This window comes from Lissotriton vulgaris, chromosome 1_1 (assembly GCF_964263255.1).
Source record: "Lissotriton vulgaris chromosome 1_1, aLisVul1.2, whole genome shotgun sequence".
Taxonomy (NCBI): Eukaryota; Metazoa; Chordata; class Amphibia; order Caudata; family Salamandridae; genus Lissotriton; species Lissotriton vulgaris.
This window is the reverse complement of record NC_141685.1, coordinates 1,414,905,803-1,414,927,525: the sequence shown is the minus strand read 5'-3', so window position 1 is coordinate 1,414,927,525 and position 21,723 is coordinate 1,414,905,803. Positions and strand designations below refer to the sequence as shown.

The 21,723-nt window shown below is 33.4% G+C and overlaps 1 protein-coding gene across 1 annotated transcript in view; it reads left to right on the top strand.

Annotated features, from left to right (window-relative positions):
• The window catches only part of LOC147750621 (uncharacterized), a 920,203-nt gene that overhangs the window by 855,084 nt on the left and 43,396 nt on the right, over nucleotides 1–21,723 (top strand). The window contains exons 32-35 of the mRNA XM_086929808.1: nucleotides 220–276; nucleotides 5,853–5,909; nucleotides 11,333–11,389; nucleotides 18,055–18,111. Coding sequence (XP_086785934.1) covers nucleotides 220–276; nucleotides 5,853–5,909; nucleotides 11,333–11,389; nucleotides 18,055–18,111 — 228 coding nt within the window. The remainder of the gene's footprint in view (nucleotides 1–219; nucleotides 277–5,852; nucleotides 5,910–11,332; nucleotides 11,390–18,054; nucleotides 18,112–21,723) is intronic.

Below are 21,723 nucleotides of genomic sequence, written 5' to 3'. Positions count from 1 at the left end.
TATTGCAAATTTGAAATTGTCCTTGTTTTTCGTAAAGGGAATCCATTACTTAGAATATAGCTTTGTACCATTTACACCACAAAAAGTTTCTAACTAAAATACATATTAGTAACCTCAATTTGCCAAAGCTTTCTTTCCTTTACATTAATGGCTACATTATGAATAGTTCTATTTTCTATGCTTTACTGTCTTCTCACTCTAACTGATTTTCTCATTTAGCAAGTAAACCTTTTACTGGAACCACGGAGGCCTATACAGGCCCAACTGGTACTGCAAGTATGTGTTTCTATTGCTTATGATATAACAAGAACTGGAGAAGAAATTACAATCTATTTCAATAGCCATGAATGTCAGCTACAATGAAATGTGCTATTCTAGTTGTTGAAAATTCTGATTAGTTAAAGATACAGTTGGGTGCTGCTGCAAATGTTTAATAATTGACTCCACAACCATTTTGACAATTAGCAGAGCATAGACCTGATTGCATTTCTTTGTTTTTATGATTAGGCTACTTTTACTTCTTGATTTGCATAATCTGTATCCCAATTGGAAATTGGCCTTACTTTGAGGGATAGGGAATGATTGGTTAGAATATTGTGACATCACATTTAATTTTGGGGAAAGGGGAGATTAATCACAATTAAATGTTAGCAACTTATTTTGACTTAATCTGCTGTCCTTTGTTTAAAGGATCTAATTTATATATTTTTTTCTTTGCCATATTCTTATCATAACAAATAATTTCACATACCAACTAAACCTTAAGTTAGACCCATTGCATCCTTCGCAGTCCAACTAATGCATAGTTATGTGTTTCTTTGTTGATTGCGTAAATTAAAGGGAACACATATTATACCTAAAATAGCTGTAAATGACTTACTGCAAGTTCTAATTGATGTACCAATTGGAATCACATTAGCAATAATAATAAATGGATGTGTCATTGGTAAAGGGAAATAACTTCATAGATCATTGTAAAGTTGTTTCATTTTTAGTGCCAGATAATAAAACCATACAATCCTTTCAATCAATTTTTCAATTATTCCAATTACAATTGCTATATTTGAAGTGTCCTGGTATCCTGGATTATTATTATGGTAGATCACCATCCTTGAAAGTTTCTTTCTTAATCATTTCAAACAAAGATTCTATAGGAATTGATTTAAATTAGACTATCAACTTGCTTAACTTTAGAAACATACTTTCACATAGCTATAACAACTCCAAAGGATTGTTTATCACCTTCGCTCCTTCCAACTTGGAGATAGCATTTTCTTAATTCTTTTTTTGAAGCTCTACTGTTTTCTGCCATCTACATTGTAAGCTTGTATGGGGGTTGGAATATCAGGAAAGGACTAACATCACTAATCCCCTGGTAAATTTTACGTGCATCTGAAGTCTATACTGGTGGGTGGGGGGGTCACAGAAATCTAAGTATAATGCCGCTCATCACTTTGGGGTGGTGGTAACATGACAGTGCTTGAACACAAAAATCTGAATCCATTCTAGTAACATGAAGTATGATCACATAGGAAATATCTTAATACAGTCTTCACCATTGCAAATATATTTCCAACAAGTATTAACATGTTCTTCAATGGTTAAAGAGAGCTTTCCAGTTAAACTGTTGAGCAATTGCTATCCATTTTCCAAGTTTTCACCAGAAGACAATTGAACCAATGAAGGAGTATAGCAACCTTATTTTGGTGAATAACATATCTGGTATTTACATGATTGATTTAGGAAAATAATGTTTTTTTTTAATTGTAGTCTCATTTCCCCAAATGTGAAATGTTCCATATTGTGGAGAAGAGATTGGCTATACTGCCCAGATTGAACAGACTGTCCATAGACTTTAAACAATGTAAAATAGCTCTTTGAATTTGCCAAATTCTTCTTTAATTTATCGAAGGCAATGTACAATGTCAGATTGGATCTTCCTTTCAATGCTTCTGCCTTAACACTAAAGCCCCTGCTAAACCACAGAAGCATATACTTGTGTAAATATACCAAAAGCGTGTTTCATCCATTTACAGTAGCTGCAAGAGGTGGTAAAAAAACCATATTCTGAATAAGCTAGCCAATATATACGTAGAATCCTTCAATTTATCATATTTCAAATGTTCGCTACAACAAATAGCAAATATAATTTCAGATTTTCAAGTGAGTTTTTCGAGTAAAATGCTGCATTGTAAAATTAAATTTCTAGCATTTTGGACTAATGACAGTCCAACCTGAGATAAAAGATAGCAATCTTGTGCATAAATTGTGATGACTTTTCTGAAAGTATTATGTTCTGAAATATATTATCCTCTTAGTTACATTACCATAACCATAAACATAAAATTGGCAGTTGTGTCTGATAATTTAATTGAAATGGTAGAATATTGTAAAATGGCTATAAGCCCGATAAATTGTTAGTTTATGAGATTCCTCGTCAAAAGGAAATCCAGCAAGCATATTTTGGCACACTTTACACATTTTGAATTGCTATTAGCTCCAAAGAGCACATGTATTTTATTTCAAATTGATCATTTCGAACATTTTGTTATGACTGAATTCGCATTCTAGTTTCCAAAATGATTGTCCTCCTACAGTATTAAGCATCTTCATTTCACCCAAAAATGTAATTTTTTTAAAATTAAATAATAAACCATAACAAATATATACATTTGCAGTATTATAGCAACTAAGAAATTATCCTTTTATTAAGGAATGGAATTCAGTAGTAAGAACATAGCCTCATAACTGGAGATTTTTTCCATTTATACCAAAATAACTTTGTAATTAAAAAGAAACTTAGCAAAACTTCTTTCCTTTAAATAAACAAACACATTATGAACATTATTTTCATATTTTAGCTTAACCTTATTCTGACATTCGCCTATTTTCTTATCTAGCTTTTATAATTCCTACTGGAACCAAAAAAGTCTATATAGGCCCAACTAGTAATGCAAGTATGTATTTGTGTTGCTTTTGGCAAGACAAGACCTAGAGAAGCAATTACCATATGTTTTGATAGCCATGCAGTTCAAATAACATACACATGTTATTTTAGTCATTGAATAGCGTAGCTTAGTTAAAGATTTATGTCATAACTAATTTTGAAATACTGACTTCTAAAAACATTTGGACAATTAACAGAGCATAACCCTGACTTTGTTAGAGATTGTTATTTATGCGAATGATTATCCAACAATCTTTACTTCTTAATTGTATAATTATTATCCCAAAAGCTAACTTAGCATTAGTTTAAGAGAAGTGAAATTATTTTCTAGAATCTATTACATTTAACTTGTGGCTCATGAGAGTTTTATCTAGAGTTTACCCTAGACCATTGTGTTCACGTTAGTCTCCTTTCTTTAGTTTAAAGGATTGAACTTTGAAAGTTGTTTGTCTTTCTATATATTCCCATCATAACGAATATTCAATAACCACATCTACATATGCAGTTCAGCTATTATTGGCTTGTTTTTTTCATAGTTCTTTTGGCATAAACAAAAGCAAACAAATATTATAAATAATTATTGTGGCATAAACAAATATAGTAAATAATTGAGCCATAAATGTCATGTAGCAAGCTCTAAGTGATGAATGATTTGGAATCTCATTAGAGCACATTTTGAATATATTTGTTATTGGTGGAAGGAAAACCTTATATGAACACTGTTAATGTGTGTAATTTGAAGTACAGGAACATTCTACCATAAAGTATTTTTATTAATGCTATTTTCTGAAAAGTAAATTTTTTAATCTAAACAGCTGCACTTGAATTAGCCTGATATCCTGGATTTACACTAGAGTGAGTCATCCTCCTTTAGAACTACTTAAGTAGGAGTTCATCAAATGAGACTATAGGAATCATTTTTAAGTAGGATAGCAAATTATTTAACTTTAGCAATTTTTTTCCAATAGCTATGACAACTCCAACAAATTGCCTTTACCTTTCCCTTCTTTCCCTTTAAGAGTTGCTATTTCTTAAATATTGGTCCTATTCAGTCCTTTGCCTTGCCATCTCCATTCTCAGTATTTCTGTGGGGATGGGATATGAGTCCAGAACTAATATTACTTACACCTATGATTCCATTTATATGAATCTAAGGTCTATCTGGTAGGTTCACAAAAGTCTAAGTATAATACCGCACAGTACCATGTGGTGCAGTTGATATGATAAGATAATGCAGGAAATAGTCTGAATCCAGTGTAGCACCAGGAAATTATGCTCTCATAAGAAATGTGTGTATATAGTAAACACCATAATAACAAATGTTACCAAAGGTAAGGAATATGTTATTTGAACGTTGAGGTGAATTTACACATTACAATGCTGAAGCATTGCTATGAATTTTCACGTTTGCCACCAAGAGACACGTCAATCAAATAGGAAGCTTAGCAACTTGGTTTTTCAAATATTATGTCCTCGTTTTAATTTGTGAAAAACATTGATCGTTAATTATAATCTCATTTCCCGAAATGTAAATTTGGCCCAGTTTTGAAGTAGAGATTTACTGAACTAAGCACAATTTAACGACTATCCGAAAACTTTGCAAAATGAAATACATCTTCATGATTAAGTAAAGGTCCTTTTTCAAGTATTTACGATATTACACAATGTTAAAATGGATTTTCATATCGTAGTCTTAGTTTTACCTCGTTCCTTTTAAGCTATGCAACTATACCCCTTCCTAGAACCATCAAAGTCCATGCCAACATCACTAGTACTGCAAATATGTGCCTCATAGATATATGAAGACTGTTAAAGATAAAAAAATAAGCAACATACTCTAAGATAGACAGAGATATATAACGTCCTACCAATTGCCGTATTTTGAAGTGTTGCTAGCACAATTTAATTTTTGCAATTTCGGTTATTCAAGTGGGTTGACTCGTTTGTACATGGTGCCCATTAAATTTAATTTTCAGAATTTCCAGCTGAGGAAACATTACCTGAAAAGAAGGGCTCCAATATTCCTGCACAAAAAAAGATTGTGTTTGTGTACATAAATTATTTCATTATAAATATATTAACCTCTTAGTTATACTCTCATTAATACAAACAGGACATTGATCATAGTAGCAGAGTTGGTAATTAAAAAGGTTGACATTTGTGACATGATTGTCAGCTTGGTTTGTTGTAGGTCTAGTTAATTACTAGCTAACATTAAATTCACCAGAAATGTTTTGGCACACTTTAAATTCTTTTTAAAACTGGAAGTTGAATCTTCTCAATTATAGATAGACTATAACCCATCCTTTAATAAAACAAATGTACATCCTCGAGTATCTATAGGATCCGCTAGCAGACTTACCGTCATTTAAAGTTTGCCTTTCCATCTTATTAGGCAGCACCAAAAGTGGGGAAACAAATAACTTATGACTATGTATCTATATATCAAGAAACACACTTCAAAATCATTAGTCATTTTGATTACTATTAAGACCAATGTCTTCATGTGCTTTGTTTTATTTCTGTGATTTGAATATTTAGGAAACGTTGCAATGACTTTTAATTGCACCATGATTTAAACAATTCTTGACCTTTTATAGTATTTAGCAACTTCTATTCACTAAATAATGGAATCCATTGAAATGTTTAAACCTTCAAATAATGTTTATATCAGTTTACATTATTAATATTGCAGATTTGAAATTGTCCTTGTTTTTCGTAAAGGGAATCTATTACTTAGAATATAGCTTTGCACTATTTACACCACAGGAAGTTTCTAACTAAAATACACATTGGTAACCACAATTTGCCAAAGCCTTCTTTCCTTTATATTAATGACTAAATTATGAATAGTTCTATTTCTATGATTAACTCTCTTCTCACTCTAACTGACTTTCTCATTTAGCAAGTAAACCTTTTACTGGAACCACGGAGGCCTATACAGGCCCAACTGGTACTGCAAGTATGTGTTTCTATTGCTTATGATATAACAAGAACTGGACAAATGTTTAATAATTGACTCCAAAACCATTTTGACAATTAGCAGAGCATAGACCTGATTGCATTTCTTTGTTTTTATGATTAGGCTACTTTTACTTCTTGATTTGCATAATCTGTATCCCAATTGGAAATTGGCCTTACTTTGAGGGATAGGGAATGATTGGTTAGAATATTGTGACATCACATTTAATTTTGGGGAAAGGGGAGATTAATCACAATTAAATGTGAGCAACTTATTTTGACTTAATCTGCTGTCCTTTGTTTAAAGGATCTAATTCATATATTTTGTTCTTTGCCATATTCTCATCATAACAAATAATTTCACATACCAACTAAACCTTAAGTTAGACCCATTGCATCCTTCGCAGTCCAACTAATGCATAGTTATGTGTTTCTTTGTTGATTGCGTAAATTAAAGGGAACAAATATTATACCTAAAATAGCTGTAAATGTCATACTGCAAGTTCTAATTGATGTATCAATTGGAATCACATTAGCAATAATAATACATGGATGTGTCATTGGAAAAGGGAAATAACTTAATAGATCAATTATTCCAATTACAATTGCTATATTTGAAGTGTCCTGGTATCCTGGATTATTATTAGGTAGATCACCATCCTTGAAAGTTTCTTTCTTAATCATTTCAAACAAAGATTGTATGGGAATTGATTTAAATTAGACTATCAACTTGCTTAACTTTAGAAACATACTTTCACATAGCTATAACAACTCCAAAGGATTGTTTATCACCTTCGCCCCTTCCAACTTGGAGATAGCATTTTCTTAATTCTTTTTTTGAAGCTATACTGTTTTCTGCCATCTATATTGTAAGCTTGTATGGGGGTTGGAATATCAGGAAAGGACTAACATCACAAATCCCCTGGTTAATTTTACGTGCATCTGAAGTCTATACTGGTGTGGGGGTCACCGAAATCTAAGTATAATGCCGCTCATCACTTTGGGGTGGTGGTGACATGACTATGCTTGAACACAAAAAACTGAATCCATTCTAGTAACATGAAGTATGATCACATAAGAAATATCTTAATACAGTCTTCACCATTGCAAATTTTATTTCCAACAAGTATTAACATGTTCTTCAATGGTTAAAGTGAGCTTTCCAGTTAAACTGTTGAGCAATTGCTATCCATTTTCCCATTTTTTACAAGAAGACAATTGAACCAATGAAGGAGTTTAGCAACCTTATTTTGGTGAATAACATATCTGGTATTTACATGATTGATTTAGGAAAATAATGTATTACTAATTGTAGTCTCATTTCCCCAAATGTGAAATGTTCCTTATTGTGGAGAAGAGATTGGCTATACTGCCCAGATTGAACAGACTGTCCATAGACTTTAAACAATGTAAAATAGCTCTTTGAGTTTGTCAAATTCTTCTTTCATTTATGGAGGCAATGTACAATGTCAGATTGGATTTTCCCTTCAATGCTTCTGCCTTAACACTAAAGCCCCTGCTAAACCACAGAAGCATATACTTCCGTAAATATATTAAAAGCGTGTTTCATCAATTTACAGTAGCTGCAAGAGGTGGTAAAAAAACATACTCTGAATAAGCTAGCCATTATATATGTAGAATCCTTCAATTTATCATATTTTAAATATTCACTACAACAAATACCAAATATAATTTCAGTTTTTCAAGTGAGTTGTTTGAGTAGAATGCTGCACCATAAAATTACATTTCTAGCATTTTGGACTAATGACAGTCCAACCTTAGATAAAAGATAGCAATCTTGTGCATACATTGTGATGACTTTTCTGAAAGTAATATGTTCTGAAATATATTATCCTCTTAGTTACATTACCATAACCATAAACATAAAATTGGCAGTTGTGTCTGATAATGGAATTGAAATGGTAGAATATTGTAAAATGGCTATAAGCCCGATAAATTGTTAGTTTATGAGATTCCTAGTCAAAAGGAAATCCAGCAAGCATATTTTGGCACACTTTACACATTTTGAATTGCTATTAGCTCCAAAGAGCACATGTAAATTATTTCAAATTGATGATTTCGAACATTTTGTTATGACTGAATTTGCATTCTTGTTTCCAAAATGATTGTCCTCCTACAGTATTAAGCATCTTCATTTCACCCACAAATGTAATTTTTTTTAAATTAAATATTAAACCATAACAAATATATACATTTGCAGTATGATAGCAACTAAGAAATTATCCTTTTTTTAAAGAATGGAATGCAGTAGTAAGAACATTGCCTCATAACTGGAGATATTTTCCATTTATACCAAAATAACTTTGTAATTAAAAAGAAACTTAGCAAAACTTCTTTCCTTTAAATAAACAAACACATTATGAACATTATTTTCATATTTTAGCTTAACCTTATTCTGACATTAGCCTATTTTCTTATCTAGCTTTTATAATTCCTACTGGAACCAAAAAAGTCTATATAGGCCCAACTAGTACTGCAAGTATTTGTTTGTGTTGCTTTTGGCAAGACAAGACCTAGAGAAGCAATTACCATACGTTTCAATAGCCATGCATGTCAAATAACATACACATGTTATTTTAGTGATTGAATAGTGTAGCTTAGTTAGAGATGTATGTCATAACTAATTTTGAAATACTGACTTCTACAAACATTTGGACAATTAACAGAGCATAACCCTGACTTTGTCAAAGATTGTTATTTATGCAAATAATTATCCAACAATCTTTACTTCTTAATTGTATAATTATTATCCCAAAAGCTAACTTAGCATTAGTTTAAGAGAAGTGAAATTATTTTCTAGAATCTATTATATTTAACTCGTGGCTCATGAGAGTTTTATCTAGAGTTTACCGTAGACCCTTGTGTTCACGTTAGTCTCCTTTCTTTAGTTTAAAGGATTGAACTTTGAAAGTTGTTTGTTTTTTCTATATACTCCCATCATAATGAATATTCAATAACCACATCTACAGAATACACTCTTACTAGATCAACTGAATCATATGCAGTTCAACTATTATTGGCTTATTTTTTTCATAGTTATTTTGGCATAAACAAAAGCAAACAAATATTATAAATCATTATTATGGCATAAACAAATATAGTAAATAATTGAGCCATAAATGTCATATAGCAAGCTCTAAGTGATGAATGATTTGGAATCTCATTAGAGCACATTTTGAATGGATTTGTTATTGGTGGAAGGAAAACCTTATATGAACACTGTTAATGTGTGTAATTTGAAGTACAGGAACATTCAACCATAAAGTATTTTTATTAATGATATTTTCTGAAAAGTACATTTTTAAATCTAAACAGCTGCACTTGAATTAGCCTGATATCCTCGATTTACACTGTAGTGAGTCATCCTCCTTGAGAACTACTTAAGTAGGAGTTTATCGAAAGAGTCTATAGGAATCATTTTAATTAGGATAGCAAATTATTTAACTTTAGCAATATTTTTCCAATAGCTATGACAACTCCAACAGATTGCCTTTACCTTTCCCTTCTTTTCCTTTAAGAGTGCTGATTTCTTAAATATTGGTCCTATTCAGTCCTTTGCCTTGCCATCTCCATTCTCAGTCTTTCTGTGGGGATGGAATATGAGTCCAGAACTAATATTACTTACTCCTATAATTCCATTTATATGAATCTAAGGTCTATCTGGTAGGTTCACAAACGTCTAAGTATAATACCGCACAATACCATGTGGTGCAGTTGATATGATAAGATAATGCAGGAAATAGTCTGAATCCAGTGTAGCACCAAGAAATTATGCTCTCATAAGAAATGAGTGTATATAGTAAACACCATAATAACAAATGTTACCAAGGGTAAGGAATATGGTATTTGAAGGTTGAGGTGAATTTACACATTACAACGCTGAAGCATTGCTATGAATTTTCACATTTGCCACCAAGAGACACGTCAATCAAATAGGAAGCTTAGCAACTTGGTTTTCCAAATATTATGTCCTCGTTTTAGTTTGTGAAAAACATTAATCCTTAATTATAATCTCATTTCCCCAAATGTAAATTTGGCCCAGTTTTGAAGTAGAGATTTACTGTACTAAGCACAATTTAACGACTATCCGAAAACTTTGCAAAATGAAATACATCTTCATGATTAAGTAAAGGTCCTTTTTCAAGTATTTACAATATTACACAATGTTAAAATGGATTTTCATATCATAGTCTTAGTTTTACCTCATTCCTTTTAAGCTATGCAACTATACCCCCTTCTGGAACCATCAAATCCATACCAACATCACTAGTACTGCAAATATGTGCTTCATAGACATATGAAGACTGTTAAAGATAAAAAATAAGCAAAATACTCTAAGATAGACAGAGATATATAACGTCCTACCAATTGCCGTATTTTGAAGTGTTGCTAGCACAATTTAATTTTTGCAATTTCGGTTATTCAAGTGGGTTGACTGGTTTGTACATGGTGCCCATTAAATTTAATTTTCAGAATTTCAAGCTGAGTCAACTTTACATGAATAGAAGGGCTCCAATATTCCTGCACAAAAAAAGATTGTGTTTGTGTACATAAATTATTTCATGATCAATATATGAACCTCTTAGTTATACTCTCATTATTACAAACAGGACATTGATCGTAGTAGCAGAGTTGGTTATTAAAATGGTTGACATTTGTGACATGATTGTCAGCTTGGTTTGTTGTTGGTCTAGTTAATTACTAGCTAACATTAAATTCAGCAGACATGTTTTGGCACGTTTTAAATTCTTTTTAAAACTGAAAGTTGAATCTTCTCAATTAAAGATTGACTACAACCCATCCTTTAATAAAACAAATGTACATCCTCGAGTATCTATTGGATCCGATAGCAGACTTACTGTGATTGAAAGTTTGCCTTTCCATCTTATTAAGCAGCACCAAAAGTGGGGAAACAAATAACTTATGATCATGTATCTATATATCAAGAAACACACTTCAAAATCATTAGTCATTTTGATTACTATTAAGACCAATATCTTCATGTGCTTTGTTTTATTTCTGTGATTTGTTTATTTAGGAAACGTTGCAATGACTTTTAATTGCACCAAGATTTAAACAATTCTTGACCTTTTGTAGTATTTAGCAACTTCTATTCACTAAATAATGGAATCCATTGAAATGTTTAAACCTTCAAATAATGTTTATATCAGTTTACATTATTAATATTGCAAATTTGAAATTGTCCTTGTTTTTCGTAAAGGGAATCCATTACTTAGAATATAGCTTTGTACCATTTACACCACAGGAAGTTTCTAACTAAAATACATATTATTAACCTCAATTTGCCAAAGCCTTCTTTTCTTTACATTAATGACTACATTATGAATAGTTCTATTTTCTATGCTTAACTGTCTTCTCACTCTAACTGATTTTCTCATTTAGCAAGTAAACCTTTTACTGGAACCACGGAGGCCTATACAGGCCCAACTGGTACTGCAAGTATGTGTTTCTATTGCTTATGATATAACAAGAACTGGACAAATGTTTAATAATTGACTCGAAAACCATTTTGACAATTAGCAGAGCATAGACCTGATTGCATTTCTTTGTTTTTATGATTAGGCTACTTTTACTTCTTGATTTGCATAATCTGTATCCCAATCGGAAATTGGCCTTACTTTGAGGGATAGGGAATGATTGGTTAGAATATTGTGACATCACATTTAATTTTGGGGAAAGGGGAGATTAATCACAATTAAATGTGAGCAACTTATTTTGACTTAATCTGCTGTCCTTTGTTTAAAGGATCTAATTGATAAATTTTTTTCTTTGCCATATTCTCATCATAACAAATAATTTCACATACCAACTAAACCTTAAGTTAGACCCATTGCATCCTTCGCAGTCCAACTAATGCATAGTTATGTGTTTCTTTGTTGATTGCGTAAATTAAAGGGAACAAATATTATACCTAAAATAGCTGTAAATGTCATATGGCCGGGATGCCCGCCACCCCCTCCCAACACAATCCCCAAGGATGGGAGAAGTCTGACACATGTTGAACTTTTGGAAGGCGGGAGGGAGTCACCCCCCCGGCCGTATTTATTAAAATATGAAACAAAATTTAAAACATTAAATAAAAGTTTCATAATCATGTACAATTTTACATTTATTACATTTCGATGAAGACATGTTCTTTGGCTAACCTTACCAGATCTCTAATACAAAGGTTTCCTAGCCGAGTCTAACATCCTGCAAATGCATACATTCTAAATTAAAATTGTACATTCTAGCATTAAGGGCCAACGGTAAGGTCTTAACCGGTGTCAGATCCCTACTACCAAAACTCTCGCCCTCACGGTGTGAGTGGCGCATGCGCAGAGGACTCTACCCTCGTTTCCAACTGTAACTTCCCTTGTCGTGGTGGGGGCCCCCTTTCCACTCGACGCCATCTTAAAGGTTGTCCGAGTTCCCGTGTGAGGTATCTGTAGGAAGGACAGCGTGGACTCCCCCCCATCCCCACACTCTCTATCCGCCATCGCGGATATCCGGCCCCCGGGAAATTAGTAGGAGGGGCATCTAGCCACCTCCCCCCCTGGGAGGGGCCTATGGCCGTCTCCCCCTAGGCGACCCATCCTTAGTGGGTGCCGCCTCCCCGTGGGAGGGGCCAATGGCCGCCTCCCCCCGGGCGCTCCCATCCATTCTGGGTGGCGCCCCCCTCTAGGGACCTTGAAATTACTGCTCACCGATCATGACCTTACCGCCCGACCAAAAATAAATACGACAGTTGTTACCTACTAAGGAAGGAAAAATTCTGACATTGCCTTGATGTGTCATCGACTGCTCACTCCCACAAAGAAAAAACATTATCCTACAGGCAGAAGTCACATCCTTAACTTAAACATTCCTTTACTTTCTACAAAGGAAAAAAGGCCTTTCTTCAGCAAAACTTTATTTAAATCAAACATTGCCATAAGGGGCTGGTGGGTGGGTCAAAATTGCTGCTTGTTCCGTCGAGGGCTCACGAGCAACGAGTGGGTGCAGCCTTCAGAGCACTGGAACAAGAGGACCTTCTCCGGATTCCCGCTCTATTTATCCTTCTGCGGGTGCTTGTACCCTCCTCCGGTACGCCTACTGGGCGTGGTCTTCGGTGTAGGTGTCTAGGACAACCCCTCTTGGGCGGGAAAAGGCGCGCCCCGGCTACGCCGCTTCGGGCATACCAGCCGAGCAACGCCCCCCACCCAAAATGGTTTCCCGGGGGATCGGGGCACCCAGCCATACGTTCGGGGGGACTGAGTGGTCGCCCCTTTCCATACTGCAAGTTCTACTTGATGTACCAATTGGAATCACATTAGCAATAATAATAAATGGATGTGTCATTGGAAAAGGGAAATAACTTAATAGATCATTGTTAAGTTGTTTCATTTTAAGTACCAGAAAATAAAACCATACAATCCTTTCAATCAATTTTCCAATTATTCCAATTACAATTGCTATATTTGAAGTGTCCTGGTATCCTGGATTATTATTATGGTAGATCACCATCCTTGAAAGTTTCTTTCTTAATCATTTCAAACAACGATTCTATGGAAATTGATTTAAATTAGACTATCAACTTGCTTAACTTTAGAAACATACTTTCACATAGCTATAACAACTCCAAAGGATTATTATTATGGTAGATCACCATCCTTGAAAGTTTCTTTCTTAATCATTTCAAACAAAGATTTTTTGGGAATTGATTTAAATTAGACTATCAACTTGCTTAACTTTAGAAACATACTTTCACATAGCTATAACAACTCCAAAGGATTGTTTATCACCTTCGCTCCTTCCAACTTGGAGATAGCATTTTCTTAATTCTATTTTTGAAGCTCCTCTGTTTTCTGCCATCTATATTGTAAGCTTGTATGGGGGTTGGAATATCAGGAAAGGACTAACATCACTAATCCCCTGGTTAATTTTAAGTGCTTCTGAAGTCTATACTGGTGTGGGGGTCACAGAAATCTAAGTATAATGCCGCTCATCACTTTGGGGTGGTGGTGACATGACAGTGCTTGAACACAAAAATCTGAATCCATTCTAGTAACATGAAGTATGATCACATAAGAAATATCTTAATACAGTCTTCACTATTGCAAATTATATTTCCAACAAGTATAAACATGTTCTTCACTGGTTAAAGTGAGCTTTCCAGTTAAACTGTTGAGCAATTGCTATCCATTTTCCCAGTTTTCACCAGAAGACAATTGAACCAATGAAGGAGTTTAACAACCTTATTTTGGTGAACAACATATCTGGTATTTACATGATTGATTTAGGAAAATAATGTATTACTAATTGTAGTCTCATTACCTCAAATGTGAAATGTTCCTTATTGTGGAGAAGAGATTGGCTATACTGCCCAGATTGAACAGACTGCCCATAGACTTTAAACAATGTAAAATAGATCTTGAGTTTGCCAAATTCTTCTTTCATTTATCGAAGGCAATGTACAATGTCAGACTGGATTTTCCTTTCAATGCTTCTGCCTTAACACTAAAGCCCCTGCTAAACCACAGAAGCATATACTTGCGTAAATATACTAAAAGCGTGTTTCGTCAATTTACAGTAGCTGCAAGAGGTGGTAAAAAAAACATACTCTGAATAAGCTAGCCAATATATATGTAGAATCCTTCAATTTATCATATTTTAAATGTTCGCTACAACAAATACCAAATATAATTTCAGTTTTTCAAGTGAGTTGTTTGAGTAGAATGCTGCACCATAAAATTACATTTCTAGCATTTTGGACTAATGACAGTCCAACCTGAGATAAAAGATAGCAATCTTGTGCATAAATTGTGATTACTTTTCTGAAAGTATTATGTTCTGCAATACATTATCCTCTTAGTTACATTACCATAACCATAAACATAAAATTGGCAGTTGTGTCTGATAATGGAATTGTAATGGTAGAATATTGTAAAATGGCTATAAGCCCGATAAATTGTTAGTTTATGAGATTCCTAGTCAAAAGGAAATCCAGCAAGCATATTTTGGCACACTTTACACATTTTGAATTGCTATTAGCTCCAAAGAGCACATGTAATTTATTTCAAATTGATGATTTCCAATATTTTGTTATGACTGAATTCGCATTCTAGTTTCCAAAATGATTGTCCTCCTACAGTATTAAGCATCTTCATTTCACACACAAATGTAATTTTTTTAATCAAATAATAAACCATAACAAATATATAAATTTGCAATGTTATAGCAACTAAGAAATGATCCTTTTTTTAAGGAATGGAATTCAGCATTATTAACATTGCCTCATAACTGGAGATTTTTTCCCATTTATACCAAAATAACTTTGTAATTAAAGAGAAACTCAGCAAAACTTCTTTCCTTTAAATAAACAAACACATTATGAACAATATTTCCATATTTTAGCTTAACCTTATTCTGACATTAGCCTATTTTCTTATCTAGGTTCTATAATTCCTACTGGAACCACAAAAGTCTATATAGGCCCAACTAGTACTGCAAGTATGTGTTTGTGTTGCTTTTGGCAAGACAAGACCTAGAGAAGCAATTACCATACGTTTCGATAGCTATGCATGTCAAATAACATACACATATTATTTTAGTCATTGAATAGCGTAGCTTAGTTAGAGATATCTGTCATAACTAATTTTGAAATACTGACTTCTAAAAACATTTGGACAATTAACAGAGCATAACCCCGACTTTGTCAAAGATTGTTATTTGTGCGAATATTTATCCAACAATCTTTACTTCTTAATTGTATAATTATTATCCCAAAAGCTAACTTAGCATTAGTTTAAGAGAAGGGAAATTATTTTCTAGAATCTATTACATTTAACTTGTGGCTCATGAGAGTTTTATCTAGAGTGTACCCTACACCCTTGTGTTCACGTTAGTCTCCTTTCTTTTGTTTAAAGGATTGAACTTTGAAAGTTGTTTGTTTTTCTATATATTCACATCATAATGAATATTCAATAACCACATCTACAGAATACACTCTTACTAGATCCACTGAATCATATGCAGTTGAACTATTATTGGCTTATTTTTTTCATAGTTCTTTTGGCATAAACAAACAAAAGCAAACAAATATTATAAATAATTATTATGGCATAAACAAATATATGAACACTGTTAATGTGTGTAATTTGAACTACAGGAACATTCTACCATAAAGTATTTTTAATAATGCTATTTTCTGAAAAGTACATTTTTTAATCTAAACAGCTGCACTTGAATTAGCTGATATCCTGGATTTACACTAGAGTGAGTCATCCTCCTTGAGAACTACTTAAGTAGGAGTTTAGCGAAAGAGTCTATAGGAATCATTTTTAATTAGGATAGCAAATTATTTAACTTTAGCAATATTTTTCCAATAGCTATGACAACTCCAACAGATTGCCTTTACCTTCCCTTCTTTCCCTTTAAGAGTGCTGATTTCTTAAATATTCGTCTTATTCAGTCCTTTGCCTTGCCATCTCCATTCTCAGTCTTTCTGTGGGGATGGAATATGAGTCCAGAACTAATATTACTTACTCCTATGATTCCATGTATATGAATCTAAGGTCTATCTGGTAGGTTCACAAAAGTCAAAGTATAATACCGCACAGTACCATGTGGTGCAGTTGATATGATAAGATAATGCAGGAAATAGTCTGAATCCAGTGTAGCACCAGGACGTATGGAAATGTGTGTATATAGTAAACACCATAATAACAAATGTTACCAAAGGTAAGGAATATGTTATTTTAAGGTTGAGGTGAATTTACACATTACAATGCTGAAGCATTGCTATGAATTTTCACATTTGTCAACAAGAGACATGTCAATCAAGTAGGAAGCTTAGCAACTTGGTTTTGCAAATATTATGTCCTGCGACATTACATAATGTTAAAATGGATTTTCATATCATAGTCTTAGTTTTACCTCATTCCTTTTAAGCTATGCTACTATACCCCCTCCTGGAACCATCAAAGTCCTTACCAACATCACTAGTACTGCAAATATGTGCTTCATAGATATATTAAGACTGTTAAAGATCAAAAATAAGCAACATACTCTAAGATTGACAGAGATATATAACGTCCTACCAATAGCCGTATTTTGAAGTGTTACTAGCACAATTTAATTTTGGGAATTTCCGTTATTCAAGTGGGTTGACTGGTTAGTACATGTTGCCCATTAAATTTAAGTTTCAGAATGTCTCGCTGAGGAAAACTTTACCTGAAAAGAAGGGCTCCAACATTCCTGCACAAAAAATGAATGTGTTTGTGTACGTACATTATTTCATTATAAATATATTAACCTCTTAGTTATACTCTCATTACTACAAACAGGACATTGATCGTAGTGACAGAGTTTGTAATTAAAAAGGTTGACATTTGTGACATGATTTTCAGCTTGGCTTGTTGTTGGTCTAGTTAATTACTAGTTAACATTAAATTCAGCAGACATGTTTTGGCACACTTTAAATTCTTTTTAAAACTGAAAGTTGAATCTTTTCAATTATAGATAGACTATAACCCATCCTTTAAAAAAACAAATATACATCCTCGAGTATTTATTGGATCCGATAGCAGACTTACTGTGATTGAAAGTATGCCTTTCCATCTTATTAAGCAGCACCAAAAGTGGGGAAACAAATAACATATGATTATGTATCTATGTATCAAGAAACACACTTCAAAATCATTAGTCAGTTTGATTACTATTAAGACCAATGTCTTCATGTGCTATGTTTTATTCCTGTGATTTGAATTTTTAGGAAACGTTGCAATGACTTTTAATTGCACCATGATTTAAACAATTCTTGACCTTTTGTAGTATTTAGCAACTTCTATTCACTAAATAATGGAATCCATTGAAATTTTTAAACCTTCAAATAATGTTTATATCAGTTTACATTATTAATATTGCAAATTTGAAATGGTCCTTGTTTTTCGTAAAGGGAATCCATTACTTAGAATATAGCTTTGTACCATTTACACCACAGGAATTTCTAACTAAAACTAAAATACATTTTAATAACCACAATTTGCCAAAGCCTTCTTTCCTTTATATTAATGACTAAATTATGAATAGTTCTATTTTCTATGCTTAACTCTCTTCTCACTCTAACTGATTTTTTCATTTAGCAAGTAAACCTTTTACTGGAACCACGGAGGCCTATACAGGCCCAACTGGTACTGCAAGTATGTGTTTCTATTGCTTATGATATAAAAAGAACTACAGAAGAAATTACAATCTATTTCAATAGCCATAAATGTCAGCTACAATGAAATGTGCTATTCTAGTTGTTGAAATTACTCATTAGTTAAAGTTAGAGTTCGGTGCTGCTACACATTTTTAATAATTGACTCCAAAACCATTTTTACAAGTAGCAGAGCATACACCTGATTGCAGTCCTTTGTTTTTATGATTAGGCTACTTTTATTTCTTGATATGCATATTCTGTATCCCAATTGGAAAACTGGCCTTACTTTGAGGGATAGGGAATGATTGGTTAGAATATTGTGACATCATATTTAATTTTGGGGACAGGAGAGATTAATCCAAATTAAATGTGAGCAACTTATTTTGACTCAATCTGCTGTCCTTTGTTTAAAGGATCTAATTTATAATTTTTTTTCATTGCCATATTCTCATCATAACAAATAATTTCACATACCAACACAACCTAAAGTTAGACCCATTGCATCCTTCGAAGTCCAACTTTTGCAGTGTTATGTGTTTCTTTGTTGATTACATGAATTAAAAGGAACAAATATTGTACCTAAAATAGCTGTAAATGTCATACTGCAAGTTCTAATTGATGAACCAATTGGAATCACATTAGCAATAATATTAAAGGGATGTGTCATTGGAAAAGGGAAATAACTTAATAGATCATTGTAAAGTTGTTTCATTTTTAGTACCAGAAGATAAAACCATACAATCCTTTCAATCAATTGTTCAATTATTCTGATTACAATTCCTATATTTGTAGTGTCCTGGTATCCTGGATTAATATTATGGTTGATCACAATCCTTGAAAGTTTCTTTCTCAATCAGTTCATACAAGATTCTATGGGAATTGATTTAAATTAGACTATGAACTTGCTTAACTTTAGTAACATACTTTCACATAGCTATAAAAACTCAAAAGGATTGTTTATCACTTTCTCTCCTTCCAACCTGGAGATAGCATTTTCTTTATTCTTTTTTTGAAGCTCTACTGTTTTCTGCCATCTACACTGTAAGCTTGTATGGGGGTTGGAATATCAGGAAAGGGCTAACATCACTAATCCCCTGGTTAATTTTACGTGCATCTGAATCTATTCTGGTGGGAGGTCACAGAAATCTAAATATAATGCCGCTCATCACTTTGGGGTGGTGGTGACATGACAGAGCTTGAAAACAAAAATCTGAATCCATTCTAGTAACATGAAGTATGATCACATAAGAAATATCTTAATACAGTCTTCAGCATTGCAAATAATATTTCCAATAAGTATTAACATGTTCTTCAATGGTTAAAGTGAGCTTTCCAGTTAAACTATTGAGAAATTGCTGTCCATTTTCCCAGTTTTCACCAGAAGACAATTGAACCAATGAAGGAGTTCAGCAACCATTTTTTGGTGAATAACATATCTGGTATTTACATGATTGATTTAGGAAAATAATGTATTACTAATTGTCGTCTCATTTCCCCAAATGTGAAATGTTCCTTATTGTGGAGAAGAGATTGGCTATACTGCCCAGATTGAACAGACTGTCCACAGACTTTAAACAATGTAAAATAGCTCTTTGAGTTTGCCAAATTCTTCTTTTATTTATCGAAGGCAATGTACAATGTCAGATTGGATTTTTCTTTCAATGCTTCTGCCTTAACACTAAAGCCCCTGCTAAACCACAGAAGCATGTACTAGTGTAAATATACTAAAAGCGTGTTTCATCAATTTACAGTAGCTGCAAGAGGTGGTAAAAAAAACATACTCTGAATGAGCCAGCCAATATATATGTAGAATCCTTCAATTTATCATATTTTAAATGTTCGCTACAACAAATCCCAAACATAATTTCAGTTTTTCAAGTGAGTTGGTTGAGTAGAATGCTGCACCATAAAATTTAATTTCTGGGGGACACGGTGAAACCTTCATGGCTCCGCCGCAACCATTTGTTCACATTGCACAGGGCGTACTATTCCCCATTATGTTTATCAAAGTTCCCCAATACCGCTCTGGTTGCTTGTCCCAGATGCGGTTTGGTAGCCGCATCAGACGTTCATATGTTTTTTGAGTGTTCATTCTTAACATCATATTGGAATGAAATCTGCGTCTCCATCTCTTTGGCGGTAGGATCGCAAGTCAGCCCTTGCCCTCTGTTAGTCTTTTTTGGTATTCTACCAGAGCTTTGTGGCATAGGTAAAAAATTGGCCTTCTATGGTTGTGTGCTGGCTAGAAGAGAAATATGTAAACGTTGGAAAGATAAGGCACCTCCACTTTTTACCGACTGGCGTGCATCTATGCTACAGATGTCAAAATTGGATATGATTAGAGCTGGGAACCAAAATAAGAGAAGATTTTGGCTACTATTGAATTGGTAATCATGGATCAGAATATCATGGGTTTTTTATTTTTATTTTTTCCCCATGTCCTATGATTACGCTGCTTGGAAGGGTCTTCTTATTTGGCCCCCTTTTGCTATACATACCCTACATGGGCGACTTTGGCTACGAAACGGGTAGTATACAGCAGTACGCTAGCCTAGATGGTACCATGTGATGATTAAGTGGTAGATGCCTTGCACTGCGGGGTACTCCGGTAGGAATCATTAAAATCCCCCCCCCCCCCCCCCCAGTAAATCTGGGTCAGTGTTTCTGTCATCTCCTCTATTTTTTCGTTACTATATGGTCACCAAGGGCAAATATGAGGACAAAAAAAATAAAAAACAAAAATAAACATTTAATTTCTAGCATTTTGGACTAATGACAGCCCAACCTGAGATAAAAGATAGCAATCTTGCAATCTTGTGCATAAATTGTGTGACTTTTCTGAAAGTATTACGTTCTGAAATATATTATCCTCTTAGTTACATTACCATAATCATAAAATTGGCTCTGGTGTCTGATAATGGAATGGAAATGGTAGAATATTGAAAAATGGCTATAAGCCTGATACATTGTTAGTTTATGAGATTCCTAGTCAAAAGTAAATCCAGCAAGCATATTTTGGCACACTTTACACATTTTGCATTGCTATTAGCTCCAAAGAGCACATGTATTTTATTTCATATTTATGATTTCGAACATTTTGTTATGACTGAATTTGCTCTGTTGTTTCCAAAATGATTGTCCTCCTACAGTATTAGGCATCTTCATTTCACCGACAAATGTATTTTTTTTAAATTAAATATTAAACCATAACAAATATATACGTTTGCAGTATTATAGCAACTAAGAAATTATCCTTTTTTCAAGGAATGGAATTTTGTAGTAGGAACATTGCCTCATAACTGGAGATTTGTTCCATTTATACCAAAATAACTTTGTAATTAAAAAGAAACTTATCAAAACTTCTTTCCTTTATATAAACACATTATGAACATTTTCATATTTTAGCTTAACCTTATTCTGACATTAGCCTATTTTCTTATCTAGCTTCTATGATTCCTACTGGAACCACAAAAGTCTATATAGGCCCAACTAGTACTGCAAGTATGTGTTTCTGTTGCTTTTGGCAAGATAAGACATAGAGAAGCAATTACCATACGTTTCCATAGCCATGCATGTCAAATAACATACACATGTTATTTTAGTGATTGAA